Genomic DNA, 13,194 nt, shown 5'->3' on the forward strand with positions numbered 1-13,194 from the left:
GATATCAGCCACAACTATGTTCGAGGGTCCATTACACTTTTTATCATCAACTTGCACCGATCAAGAAAGAAAATTAAACTGGCCGGGACTCTCAGGGACAAGCTTGTGCACCAGTACCTACTGCAGCCCTATGGACAGGAGGGCCTGAAGTCCAAGTAAGTGCCGAGCCGGAAATAGCTTAGGAGCGAGTGCAGCAGGAGCTGGGTGTGGAGGGAGCTGGAGTGCCGCTTTGCTGAGGGCACCAAGGCTGCTGCTAATTCACTCAGGGACTGCTTACTCCCTTTAGGACCCTGGTCAAGCCCCTCCGTGTCTCTAGGCTTAGAGTCCCCAACCTTGAAGTCAAACGATGGACAAAATATATCTCAACAAGGGCACTCTTGGATTCTGGACCCCAGGATTCTTCATTATGCAGGATGATCACAGTTTAAGCTATTTAGCATCCTTGGTCCCTACCCACTAAATGCTAATAGACCCCCAGTCATGTGACAACCAAAAACAGTGGTAGTTAAGAACCACATCCATTCCAGCTGTAACATTCTGTAGTGCTGTAACTCCCTGTTTGTCTCCATCTACAAACCTTGTGGGGCTTAAAGGAAGGAGCGCTGGACAAAGGATCAGAAGTTCAGAGATCAGGAGTCAGTTCTAATGAATTAAAAATTTGGATTTAATTAAAATATTTAATTTGGGGTTAATTTGGATTAATTTTTAATTTAATAAAAAATAAATGTAAATAAAACCCTGGAGAAATAAATAAAATAAAATCACTGTAAGAATAAAAAAAGAGTCAGTTCTGCCCCTAACTTTATAGCTTTGGGCACATCACCTCTCTGGAACTCAGTTTCCTTATCTGAATATTAGGAGAGAAATTATATTCTGGGGGCTCTGTAGTCTCTTCAAACTCTGTAAGTGTATGATTCTGTGATACTCTACCTCCCTCAGTCTCTTCTAGAGACTTTGGCAACACAAAAAGCAGCTCTCAGCCACCCCATCCTGGAGGAAGACCTCCCAGGAAGGGTATGGGATGCTGTACAAACTGGGAGCGCTCCCATTCCATTTTTAATGTTTACCAAGTTTAACAAAGCTATAAACTTGGAGCAGGTGGCTTGTGTTCCCACAGCTGCCCACAACTATTTGCGCTATAATTGTTTGCTGTTTCACTGCAACCTTGGTGGCTTGCATTTGGTTTCCAACTGTATGCAATGGGAACAAAACACAATCTGGGAAGTCACTTAGTGAGCCTCTTTAGCCCACGCTACATCTGTATTCAGTCTTGTTTCACATACTGGCTCTTTTTTCTGGCTATAAGTACATTGCTCCCACTTTTCTTTCCCCTCAATCCTATCTATCCCAGCAGAACTCCCGTGAGCATTTTATCCCCTCTCTCCATTTCCCAGTAGTTCACGACTGGTGTGCTGAGTTCCTGGTCTTCATTCTAGGCAGGAGACTCGGTTCTGGTTCACTAAATAACCTGGGCAAATCCTTTAATCCTAACCCCTAGGCCTCAGTTTCCTCATCTGCAAAATTCAAGAGTTGCTATATATTTGGTAAGGTCCCTTCCAGCTCTAAAATTCTCATCCTGGTCTGATCTTCTGAGGCCCGTATGTTTAAGTCTCCTACTGCCATTCAGTAATGACTCACAAAGTCACGTCTGGCAAAGGGACTGACTCCTCAGCAGTGATTGTGACAGTTCAGGGTCCTCTAGAACCCAAGATATTAGGAGCTGAGCCTGCCCAATGTCAGGAAGACCACGTGTGCCACGTGGAAGGAACCGACCAAATGCCTTAGTCTAACAGGCTGAGGTGTCAATCCCAGCTCTACCACTTGCTGGCTGTGTCCTGAGGCAAGTTACATCATCTCTATGAGCCTCAGTTTCTTCAACTGTAAAACTTCTCCTGTGAAGAGAAGTAAATGAAGTCATCTACGTAAAGTTCCTGACACATAGTAAACGCTCAGTAAATGCCCATTGCCTTCCTTTTCCTCAACTCAGAACTCTAGCCGGTTGGGGACGAAGAGGGGAACAACTGCTCTAAGAATGTTCTTCAAAAGTGGCATCTTCTCAGACTTTTAAGATAATGTGTGGATAAGACATTTGTTAAGATTATGATAAGAAGACATAAGAACTGCATAAATGCAAAACCATGAAATGTGAGGAAATGATGGTCCAGGGTGGCACCATTTTATGAGCTTGTTTCTCCATCAACCAAGGGCACAGGCCTCTAACCCTATTTACCCAACTCTATGTCCCTGCCTCCAGGATCACAGCTCTGATGTTTGAACCTGGCCACACCTTGGCCCCTGTCCTGCTTATATGTGTTCTTTAGAGTGACTGAAGTGACTCTCACTGGCTTACCGATATGCTGCATTTCCAATTATGCTCTCATGCATCTAACCTTGTCACCATCTTGGTGAGGAGCTATGTTCTGGCTTTGTTGACAACGTCAGAGAAGGACAGGGAAAAAGAGAATTTCATTCCACAGGGGTCCTGAAGAGGAATTTGGTAACAGCCACTGAAATCATATAGCAATGTGATGCAATTAGAAGAGGAGGGAGCTGGAACCCGGAAGCCTGGATATGAATCCAGCGGCTACCATTTACCTGTGTGACCTCAGCTCCCTTACCTGTCAAGTGGGGTTATTGTGAGAATCAAATTAGAGCATATGGGTGAAATGAAGCCTTCTACAAATGAAAATTTCACACATCCATGCATACACATACATATAGAAGTATAAGTACAGACACACACATATGATTTTACGTATATTGTATTAAAGAGAGTTTTGGATTAGAAGTCAACAGAACTGGATGCCAGCCCTATTCCTGCCAGTAATTCACTGTGGAACTCTGGGCCCTTCACTCACTTCTCCAAGCCTGTTCCTCTTCCTGTGAACTACTGCTGATTCCCCACCTCTCTCATTCTAGAGAGAACGTGCTGAGCCATCTCTGACTGTAAGCTGCCGCACAGGGACTGCCGTGCACGCGCTCAGTGGCACATCCCACTCTCCCGCTCAGTAACTGCTAGTAAGAGCAGGAGCCCTCCATGGTTCTGGGATGGGGGTCTCACAGGAAGAGTGTGGTTTTGGTGCAGCAGAATCTGCAGGAAAGGATGAAAGGAAGTGCTAGGAAGTGATTTCAGCCTTTGGTGTCTCCTTCTCTCTTTTATAAACCTCTGGGGCCAGATTCTGTGTTCTGTGCCTGCTAATTCCTTGCTGTAGCCTGAAGCCATGTCAGTTCAGAAGAGGATGGAAAGCTCTGGGAACCTGTAACTGCTTCTGTCTTTAGGAACCAGGAAGAGGCTATAAAGCAGATCCGTGTGCCATTCAAGCCACCAGTTGGGCCTTTTGGCCTGGGGTTTTAAGATTAGGGAGATACCGGCAAAATTTTTGATGGGTAGAGAACATGGGGTAATTCTCTTTCTCTTAGAATTGCCATCAGGGTTGGAAATAGTTCAGATCTCTGAAAGGGTAGCTGCACGTGAACTTGGGGCTCAGGGATGTTAGGTATTATACAGGAAGCACCTTTGAGGCCACTCATCAGGCATAGTCCAGACATCCAGGTCCACAGTGAAGGTTCCTGTTTCTGATATCAGTGAGTGAACCAGTCATAAGACCCACCACTCAAGTCTCAACTCTTTATGTAAGAGATAGTTCTCACTCTGGGAACCAGACATAAGGTGGTTGCCCTATACCCTATGGGACAGAAGAAGGGAAACTTTTAGAAAACTGCAGTGTGTACCAGAGAAGGGTATTCTGTGTCTGGAATATATATTCTTCAAAGATGGCTGAAGAAAATGGGGAGATTTAATTTAGACAAGAAAAATAAGGTAAGTTGTGAGGACTTTCTTCAGATATTCAAAGGGCTGCTAAGTGAAAGAAAACAGATTTGGCCCAGGATCCTCTAAAATGTCAGAAAACCGGGACTACAATTTAAAAGAGAAAGATTCCACCACAAAACGAGCTCATTTTCCAAAGGCATGCCTGGCTTAACTGAGGACAGGACAGGCTTTCTCAGGAGGTAGACTGTTAATCAAGGAATGAGTGGCCATGGCCACCTCAGAGGTGCTCTAAGATTCCTTACTCAGTGGGAGGTTGAGGTGAAAGATTACTGCTTCCCATCAAACTCTGAAATTCTATTATTCTCTTCCATTTCCCTCCCCCCACACCCACTTCACTTTTGGAGCCTATTGTCTCTATGGTCACCAGAAAAGTAGCTTCTTCAAGCCACCAAAAAGCCACACAAAGAAACTGGTGCTACAAGAGAAAGTGGTAGTTATACCAGGCTAGTTCTCTTCCAAAAAATCTCCAGCTGCAGGTCCCTCCCCTGTCATTTTCACTGCTTTCTCACCTTTCTGGGGGAAACACTAACCATTCACACCTAAGACATTAATATTTCCCCTTCTAGGTAAGTCTAAGAGCACCTTTGGGGCAGCTCTGCCGTCTACGAGAGAATCTGCCCAATGCCTCATGTGATCACAAATCAATGAACATTGTCGTTTAGGGAATCATCTCTACCCAAGACATAAATATCTCCAATGTCTTTCAGCAAACAGAGAAGCAACATAAAGTTGGGTCAAACAAGGCAATTTACATCAAAAAACAGGAAGACTCACTTTGTAGGGGAAAGTCAAACCAGAAGCAGGTGTCTCATCAGATCCCAGCATTCTTCCCTATGTGTCATATTCAATTCCGTTTGGAGGGGAAACGATCCAAAAATTGGAAAAGAAGGAAACAACTTTTATCACACTGGCTCTTCTATTCTGATGCACTGATGCATCCTGGGATGGAATAATGCTTCGAGGAGGTCTGGTTCACTCCCCTGCCCTCAGACAGTCTGTGGCTAGGACATCTGGACCAGAAGATGCTCTATCTCTAAAGACCTCTAGGGAAGGAGTGCCCACAGTTTCAATCCTGTCTGAACATTTAATTTTATAGGAACACTGGGGCCGACCGTGCCTGTGGCTGGGACTTTATATATAATAAACAGCACCATGAAGCATTTTAGAGTTGAAGAAACTGAATTTTAGGGCACTAAGTGACTCATTCAAGAGTCACACAACTATTAAGTGACAGAGCTAGAAAGTACCTAGCATCCAGTTCTCCTGACCCCGAGTCCACTGCACTTTCTTCAACACTGTGCTACCCTAAGAGTCCAGTAATGTAAAATTATAATGATATTGAAAAATATACATTATGTATAGCTGAGCTCTGTCATGATACTGTCTGAGTTCATTTCATCTTAGGCTTAAGAATACAATGTATTATGTATTCATGATACATTATGAATATATTTGAAAAGTATTAGGTGACCCACCAGTTTTCTCTCCTTTAGGCTAACTCACCCCTTTTCCATTACCTTTTCTTCACAAGTCCTAATTTCAGATCCTCTGTAAAAGTTCTTCTTTGAGCTGCTTCTAAGATTCCATTTCCCAATCACAGAATTTTAGGGAAAACCATTTTTTTTCTCAGCAAAATCAGGGAATTCCCTTCTGTTTCTTCTCTGCTCTTCTCAAACAAAAGGATTATTAAATACCAGGAGTGCCTGTAAGTTGGTTTAACTTGAGGTCTCTAAAAATCAATCTCAGCATTTTATATTCTGACACCATGCACACAGACACTGCCAGACCCCCTAAACCTAATGGAGCCCCCCCTCAGAGGGAAAGATGCTGTCACGGGAGGGTTCCCAGGGAAACTGCAGAGTATCTATCTTCATCCATTCATCAACTTGATTGAGATCCTACTTTGTGCCAGACATAACTCTTCCTCTTCAGCACTCCAACTTTCAGTGGCAATTAATCTGGCTAAATTCTTAATGAATCGTGGTCCCATAATTAATAAGAACTCGGGAAACCCAAGTAGACAAATTAGGAAAAAAGTCTGAACATAAAGTTTAATGTGATGTTTCAGATCAGAATGTCTCTTGATTCTCCTAATGCCAGGCCACGTCATCACCTGACCTTCAAGAGCTATTTAATAGGCATGTTTGGAGGGGAAAGGGATTCTGAGTTCTCTGCCCTCAAAAAGTTCATCTCTATTATTAGAAGCAAAAAAACAAACAGGAAGCAGACTGTGGGTGGTGCCATGAGAGAGGTGCAGAATATTTCTGCTTTGGGGCTAATAGGTTTCATATTAAATGTTTAAATTTCATATCTGCATGAGCCTCTCCTTCAGCTGCCATGATTTTAGCTGAAAGAACTTCAAGCCTCCTATAAACCAAGAATCTTATTGCCTGTTCTGTGAAGAAATGAACATCTTTTTCTTCTTTCTCTACGTACTCCTTGTTTTTTCCATCTCTCTGGGATATAACTTTTGCTTTGATTTCAGCCTCATTAAATCCTATATCAAAGGAAAACATTGGCATCTAACTGCATGCCTTTAGAGAGGTGTCATTTGATGTTAGCCAAACAGAGAAGTTCTGAAAATACTGAAGTAACTCCCAGGTGCTAAGACTTTAAAAATATCTTCATGTCCCTGTTGGAACAGACCACATTATGATACTTCATCTCCAGATTCAGAGCTTGGCTAGTATGAAAAGTCCTGAGGGCTGAACTGGCTACCACCTGACCCACCACAGATATCGGGAAGCATCACATTTGTTTTGGGACATGGACAGATCTGGTAAAAGGAGCTTTAGGAAAAACCTTAACCTTAAGAATTCTATACCAAGAATTCTCACTCAGAAACAAAACATGAAGACCTGTCTTCTGGGACTGGAGGGGCCATTACTCCATATATCTCAGCAGATTCAAGACATCTAAGTGTTCAAGTTCTATGCTGCTGATACTAGTTGGTACTTGGAGTTTTTGAACTCTGGTCGACCAGATGTACTCCCTGCAGGTTTCCATTATCCTCACTTGTCTGGGATCATTTAAATTAGTTTCTTCTTAAAATAAACCACTCTATAAAAGTTCTGAAGTTATTAAAAGATGACTTTATAGAGGAAAATTTTGGAAGTACTCTTAGAGATCAAGAAGTTTCTTCTATAACATCCCTGACAAAAAGCCCGTCAGCTTCTGTTTGATAAGACTCTTCATCTCATGAGTTGGCCCACTTTAGGACTAGACAGGTCTTATTGTAGGAAAGATCCTCCTTACTTGTGGCCAAAGGGTGTTTTCTTCCCATTTCTATCCTTGCTTTAGAAAAATTAAGCAGAGTAAATCTATACCGTCCTTGTAACAATTTTCCAATATGTGTTCCCTTAGAGTTCTAGTCTCCAAGCTAAACACCCTCAGCTTCTTCAGCCATTCCTCAAATAGCAGGTTCCCCGATCACTCACTGTCTGTTCACCTTGGAATCCATTGAGTTATATAAACTTATCTCATATGATTAACTGTTCAATTTTCTTACCTCAGACAAGCTTAGTTGTGGAGGTCTGAGAAGGACTAGGAAATGTGAACATTTTGTTCTTACAATTTACCTCAGCAACACAGAACAGTAATATTTTAAAATATTTTCCAACTTCATAATGAATAACAGTATTATTATGTTAAATTGTATTCTTTAAGTATTAGTGAGGTTGAAATTTTTGCATCTATTAGCATTTTATTGCTTTTGTGAATTTTCTACATCCCCTTTCTTTATTTTTCTATTGGGCTGTTATCCACTTTATTAATGATTTGTAAGTTTTTTCTAATATAAGGCAATTTCCCCTTTGCTACCTATCATATGTGTTGAAATATTTTCCTCAGCATTTTATTTGCTATTTTTCCAACTATTTCATTTTTAGGGTATTATCTTGACATACAGAAGTGTTCCCTTTTTATACAGTTAAATCTATCTTTTGCTTTGTGGTTCCTTCTTTCCATTTATATGGTTGTCTACTTATATTCCTGAAATCAGATAAATACATATCTTTATTTTCTCCTAGTTTCTTTTTTGTTTCATTTGTTATATTCATTTCTTTAATGCATTTGGAATTTGCTTTGATGTTCTGAAAGAGGTAAGGAACATCAATAGTGCTTTTTAAGCTGAGAGTGTGTGAGGAAACCTGTTAACCTCTGCAGGGCTTCAGGTGCCATTTTTAAAATGTCAGAAAAAAGATGATGGAGACCTCTTTTTCCTGGAGGAAAAGGCCCTGCTGTTGCACATGTAACCACATCACCTGCAGGCCTTTTGAAAGGCCACTCAGAGCCCCTCAGAGGAACAGAGGAGCCGCAGAGGCTGGGAGCAAGGAGAGGCAAGAGAGATGCCTGGGATTGGGGAGATTTACGAAATGGTCGAAGGCGAACAGGAAGGTGGTATTTCTAACCAGCAAAGTTCAAGTTAGTGTTCCAGTTCAGAAAGTCTGAAATAGATGCTGTGAAAGTATAAATATAAATATATATGACTATATGTATTTATAAGAATTCTTATACTTAAGGCTCTGAGTCAGTCTGTAGAAAAAATAAGGAGAAGTAAAAGTGTAGAGAAATAAGCCTTCCAATTTTTACTCAATGTACGCTTACTCAGCAAGACTTAGAGGAGTTTGGATTCTTTTCACTCTTGTGCTCATTTGAGGGTTTTTGGTAGCTCCTAAAGAGATAGTAGCTATAAGCAATGCATACAGCATTATCTAAGTAACTAATTATATACATACCTGGAAAATATAGTGAGGATACTGAATGACATATTTAACCCCCTTAGTGCCTTCTGCCTGAAGAGAGCTTGAACTGCTCTTTGTCTCTGTCTGTGACACAGCCCAAGACCTGAGAGGAATCTAAATGACTTTAGCGACCTTGCCTTTCAAGAAAAGCACACTTTCTCTTCTCAGTGCTAAAGAAATACAGAGTTTTTTATCTGTGCAAATGCTCCATTGGATTTGGTTCTGAATTCCTGCTGTAAAGTGCCACACACACACTTCCCTGGTACATATTGAGGAGCTCATCCAACTCACCAGAGTACTCACTACAGGGAAAACATTAAATGCAGCAGTTCTGCAGAAATAGCAGAAGTGCTCACTCTACACTATTCAACAAAAAATTTGCCTTTGAAAAGCTCATATCTTTTTTTTAGTTTAAAAAACGTGGCCTCTTACATGGTACTCCAAAAGAGTAAGGAAAGACCTGTTTATTCAAAATAAATTCAGAACGTAATGGTTAGAAAGCTATTTGGTTCCCCCCACCCCCGCCCCACCTACCAACATATTCCCACTCTTTCGTCATCAGCTCCTGCTGAACAACCATGGCTGCACTTTGAATTACCTGGGGATCTTTAGAAACCCCAGTGCCCAAGCCGTACCCCAGACCAATTACATCAAAGTCTCTGGGCTGGGACCCAGACACCAGTATTTTTTAAAGCTCCCCAGGTGATTCAAATATGTGGCCAAAGTTGAGAACTATTGTCCCTCTAGAAAATGCTGGAACAAGATTCCAGCTGATTTGCATCTTTGATTTCACCCAGATTCTATTCTTCATTCAGGCACTAAGCCATTTTGCCAAAGGTGCGAACATGCCAGGAGCCCCTGGGAGTTCTCTATGACTAAGTGGAAAGATGTGTACGGTTCCCAAAGGTTTTATTGTTTGTTTTGTTTTAACTCCATTAGTAATGTACAGATCTCTGTGCAGATTAGAGGACTATAAAATGCTTTTATATTTTACAGTGACCTGACATCTTAAACCAAGATGTTTAGGAATCCAGCATTTTCACTGTTATTTTCTGAGAGATTTCATTTGCTCTCAGCTCCAGAATACATTTTCTTCCAGATCACTCCCAGCAGCTGGAATCTCTCTGCATAGCTGTCCATCAATACTGTGGTGTCTCCACCCCAGCTCCACTCACTTGGGGACCCTCGTTGCAAGCAGAGATTTCCATTCTGTTCCAGATGACCCAGATGAAATCCTGGTAAATGAGCACTTTAGAGTAAAGCTAACATGTTTCTGGGCAGTTGATTCTAAACTGAGGGGCAGGGAAGCAGAATACATAGGCAGTTCTGGTGGGCAGAGAAGAAATGGTCCTTGTCTTCTCCTTTCTCCACATCCTCCAGAGGCTGTGGTTTAGGTGATGGACAAACATAAGCCTCAGGGAACTGAAAAGTCCTAATCCACCTCATCTCTATAGCAGGGCCAGGGCCTTGAATCAGTATTTCTTTGGCTGCCAAGCATCGGGAACCCACAACAGGATGTGGTTCATTCAGACAAGGGGTTGGAGCACCAAACTGTGGACCAGCTGCCAAACACCAGCAATCACTTGACAGCCTATCCTCCTCCCCACTCACCTTCTCTAGAACAACTCAGAGTCACCACACTCTTTGTACTCTGACATCTGTGGACCCTGGAGCAGAACCTGTGCCACCAGGACATCTTATTTTTCCCTTTTGAGGGTACACCAGTGCACCTGATGTTATAGGGAACACTGTCAAAATCTGATCAAACTGAGCTATTTATCCCTTTGGTTTAACATATTTGAATAGGTTGCCAGGAAGCCGTGACCTTACAGTAATGGAACTCATTTTGGACATGACTAATGGACTCTATTTCATACCCTCACATATGGAAAACCTGTCTGTACACACACACGCCTGCCCTTTTACCTGACTCTCTTGATCTCACCTGTAGACTGCCTGTAACTAAGAGAATGCTTCTGATCCTCTACTGCCCCTTCCAGCTCCACACAATTAGGACTGGCGAACCTGGTCCCTCCCCACACAGGATACTTTAAGACAAGACCGACCACAGAGGGTAAATGTAGGAGAATGCATGCGTAAGGAAGGGAGAGATGAATTCTAACCTGGGAATCTGGGAAATGCTCAGGGCTGAGGACCACTGAGCAGGAGCTGTAAGGATGAGCCACACATCTAGGAAATGCTGGAGGGAAGGCGACGCCAGGCAGCGGAATGAGCTGACTAAAGGTTCAGAAGTACGAAAGTTCAAGGGCCATTTTGTTTGGGGCCATAGCATATCGTCTCACGTGACTGGAATAGAGGATGCTTTATGAGGTGAGGGGAGGGGCCATAAAAATACATTCGTGCCAGAAGGCAGAAGGCCTTGAAATCCAGGCCACGAAGTTTGATTTTCTTTCTCTCTCTCCCCTTGTGTAATGTGTTAATTATAGTGCCTCTGACCACACATGTGCATATTTCTGTGTTTTCTGTCATAGTGGGTAAGGACTACATCTGTTATAATTGAATTTGTACAACACAAAGAACAGTAGGACTGTGAATAATGCCCCTTTCATACCATTTGTGGATGTCGGTGATCATGGCACCAAGTCTTTACAATGGGAGGGAACAGAGTTAACCACATGGTAAAGTCTCCATGATTTTAATAGCTGGTTCCTATTGTGGTTTGAGTGTGATATGCCTATGACATGGAGCTTTGAGATGGTCACAGAATCAAACCGTCTTCCCAAAGTGCCCCGAGATGACTGCCTTATCTGTTGGAAGTTAACAATATCAGTGTAAATGCAGGTTCCTTAGCTGGGCTCTCACCTTGTTTGCCAAGTGTGCTGTTATTTTAAACCACTAGAAGCAGATGGTAGGATCCCATGATGGCATAAGCCATTATTACACAGACTTGGATAGAACACAGATCAAATCATGACCCCCAAACCTAACTGCAAACAGGAAAAGCTTACATCACTAACAACTTGCCTAAAAATCCCCAGCTCTGCTTGCATAAAGGAGTCCTAGTTCAGTGATACAGAAGCTAGATTGAAACTCCTCATTATTTCAATATGCTCTCAAAGAACAGGACATAGGGCAAATGATGTTATCAGCCTCAAATTGTCTAAGTGGCCAGGAACTTCATATATAATGTGGGCTTTTCAAGGGGTAAGGGGAAAAGGAAGCGTTCACCTCCATTTTTCACTTCGTCTCCTCTCTTTAACAACAGCAGAGTAAGGGACTGGAGTGTCCAACCAACCACATGAGAACCCCTGGAGAGGCTGACTGAGTGGAACCCGACAAGCATTAATGTGAACTACTATCATGCACAAGAAGGCACTGAACCGCGTGCCACTGAAAATTTAGGAATGAGAACAATTAGCCTAGCAGGAGAACAATCCCCTAACACATAGGAGAAAGCTTCAGGACACACTTGGGAGGAAGTAGTCCTCCCAATGACCCCTCAGGAGTAGGCGCTCCCCTGAGAGGGTCATGAGCATCCTACAGCTTTGGCTTCAGCTGGGCAAGTGGGGACGAGCCGGCTGCGGCCACCTCTGAGCAGCCCTCCTCAGCGGGTAGCGTCACTCACGGCCATTTCAAAGGAACCTCCTCTCTAAGCTACTCCAGATGCACAGCCTCTCCCGGAGCAGGGAAATGGAGCAAGGCCCCTCCGTCCTCAAACCCGGCCGGGCTCCCTCCCGGCTCTAACCTGCCCCTGAGCTGGAGAAGGGCAGGGCAGCTGCACACACCAGCTTCCTAACTCAGCGAGGGTGCCTCCAGGGGCAGGTGGGCCTCGGTGGCCTGTAAAGCGCACACACGTGCGGGCTGGCGGGAGGGCGGGGCGCCGGGATCCAGGCAGGAGAGCCAGGCGCCGAGCCGCGCGGCGCCGCCAGCCCCGCACCTGCGCCCCCCCCCCCCACCCTGCACGCCAGCCGGGAAGCCGCACCCCCGGCAGGAATGGCAGCCCGGCCTCGCACGGTTCCTTAATATTAGCCACATGGCGGGGGCGGGGGGGTGCCGAGTGCACCGCAACGAAGTTTCTGTCGGGACTGGAGTGATCCTGCGGTTTGTTGCTCCAGGAGGCCAAGGGCCGCGCACGTCTCCGGGCCTCGCCGGGACCGGAGAGCAGGCTGGCGGGGCAGAGGCAGGAGCTCCGCTTCTGGGGAGCCGTCGCGCGGGCTCTCAGCACCGTTGTGAAGAGCAAGGGGGCCCTCTAGTGGCGCGCGGGGAAGCACGCTGGCACCAGAGTCGAAGCCAGGAGGTGGTGCGGGTTATTGAGCAGCAAAGGGAGCTGATACTCTCCCCGCCCCACACTACTCAGATTATTATACCTTCTCCCTTCTCTCCTCCTTCCTCCCTCTCTTCTGTTCCCACTCCTGCTTTCCCTCCCTCCCTCCCTCCCTCTCTCGCATTTAACAATCCAGAAACCCAGACCAGAGCCAACTGTGACATGTCTAGGCCTGCACACGTCATGCTCAGATGTGGGCTCTAACTCAAGTCTGTCCTCCTACCGCGGTGTCTTTTCCTTCCAGATTGTAGTTCGTCTGCCCATGTATTTATATCCCATCCTTCTTTTACTGAGCACCTGCTATATATGGGTTAGTGGACAGGAGAGCGCAAGAT

General features: G+C 44.3%; 1 protein-coding gene across 7 annotated transcripts in view; it reads left to right on the forward strand.

Moving 5' to 3' along the window:
* The window catches only part of HPSE2 (heparanase 2 (inactive)), a gene marked incomplete at its 5' end in the record, with an annotated part of 626,538 nt that overhangs the window by 601,996 nt on the left and 11,348 nt on the right, over nucleotides 1-13,194 (forward strand). For 4 of the 7 annotated variants that reach the window (XM_082425203.1, XM_082425207.1, XM_082425209.1 and 1 more), the window contains one exon: nucleotides 9-155. The exons of 1 other annotated variant lie outside the window; for it this stretch is intronic. In XM_082425203.1, coding sequence (XP_082281329.1) covers nucleotides 9-155 — 147 coding nt within the window. Of the gene's footprint in view, nucleotides 1-8; nucleotides 156-286; nucleotides 1,742-12,650; nucleotides 12,778-13,194 lie in introns of those variants that run through there. 2 more of the 7 variants (XM_082425205.1, XM_082425204.1) reach the window with 2 other exon arrangements.

This window comes from Balaenoptera physalus (genome assembly GCF_965194825.1).
Source record: "Balaenoptera physalus genome assembly, chromosome: 14".
Taxonomy (NCBI): domain Eukaryota; kingdom Metazoa; phylum Chordata; class Mammalia; order Artiodactyla; family Balaenopteridae; genus Balaenoptera; species Balaenoptera physalus.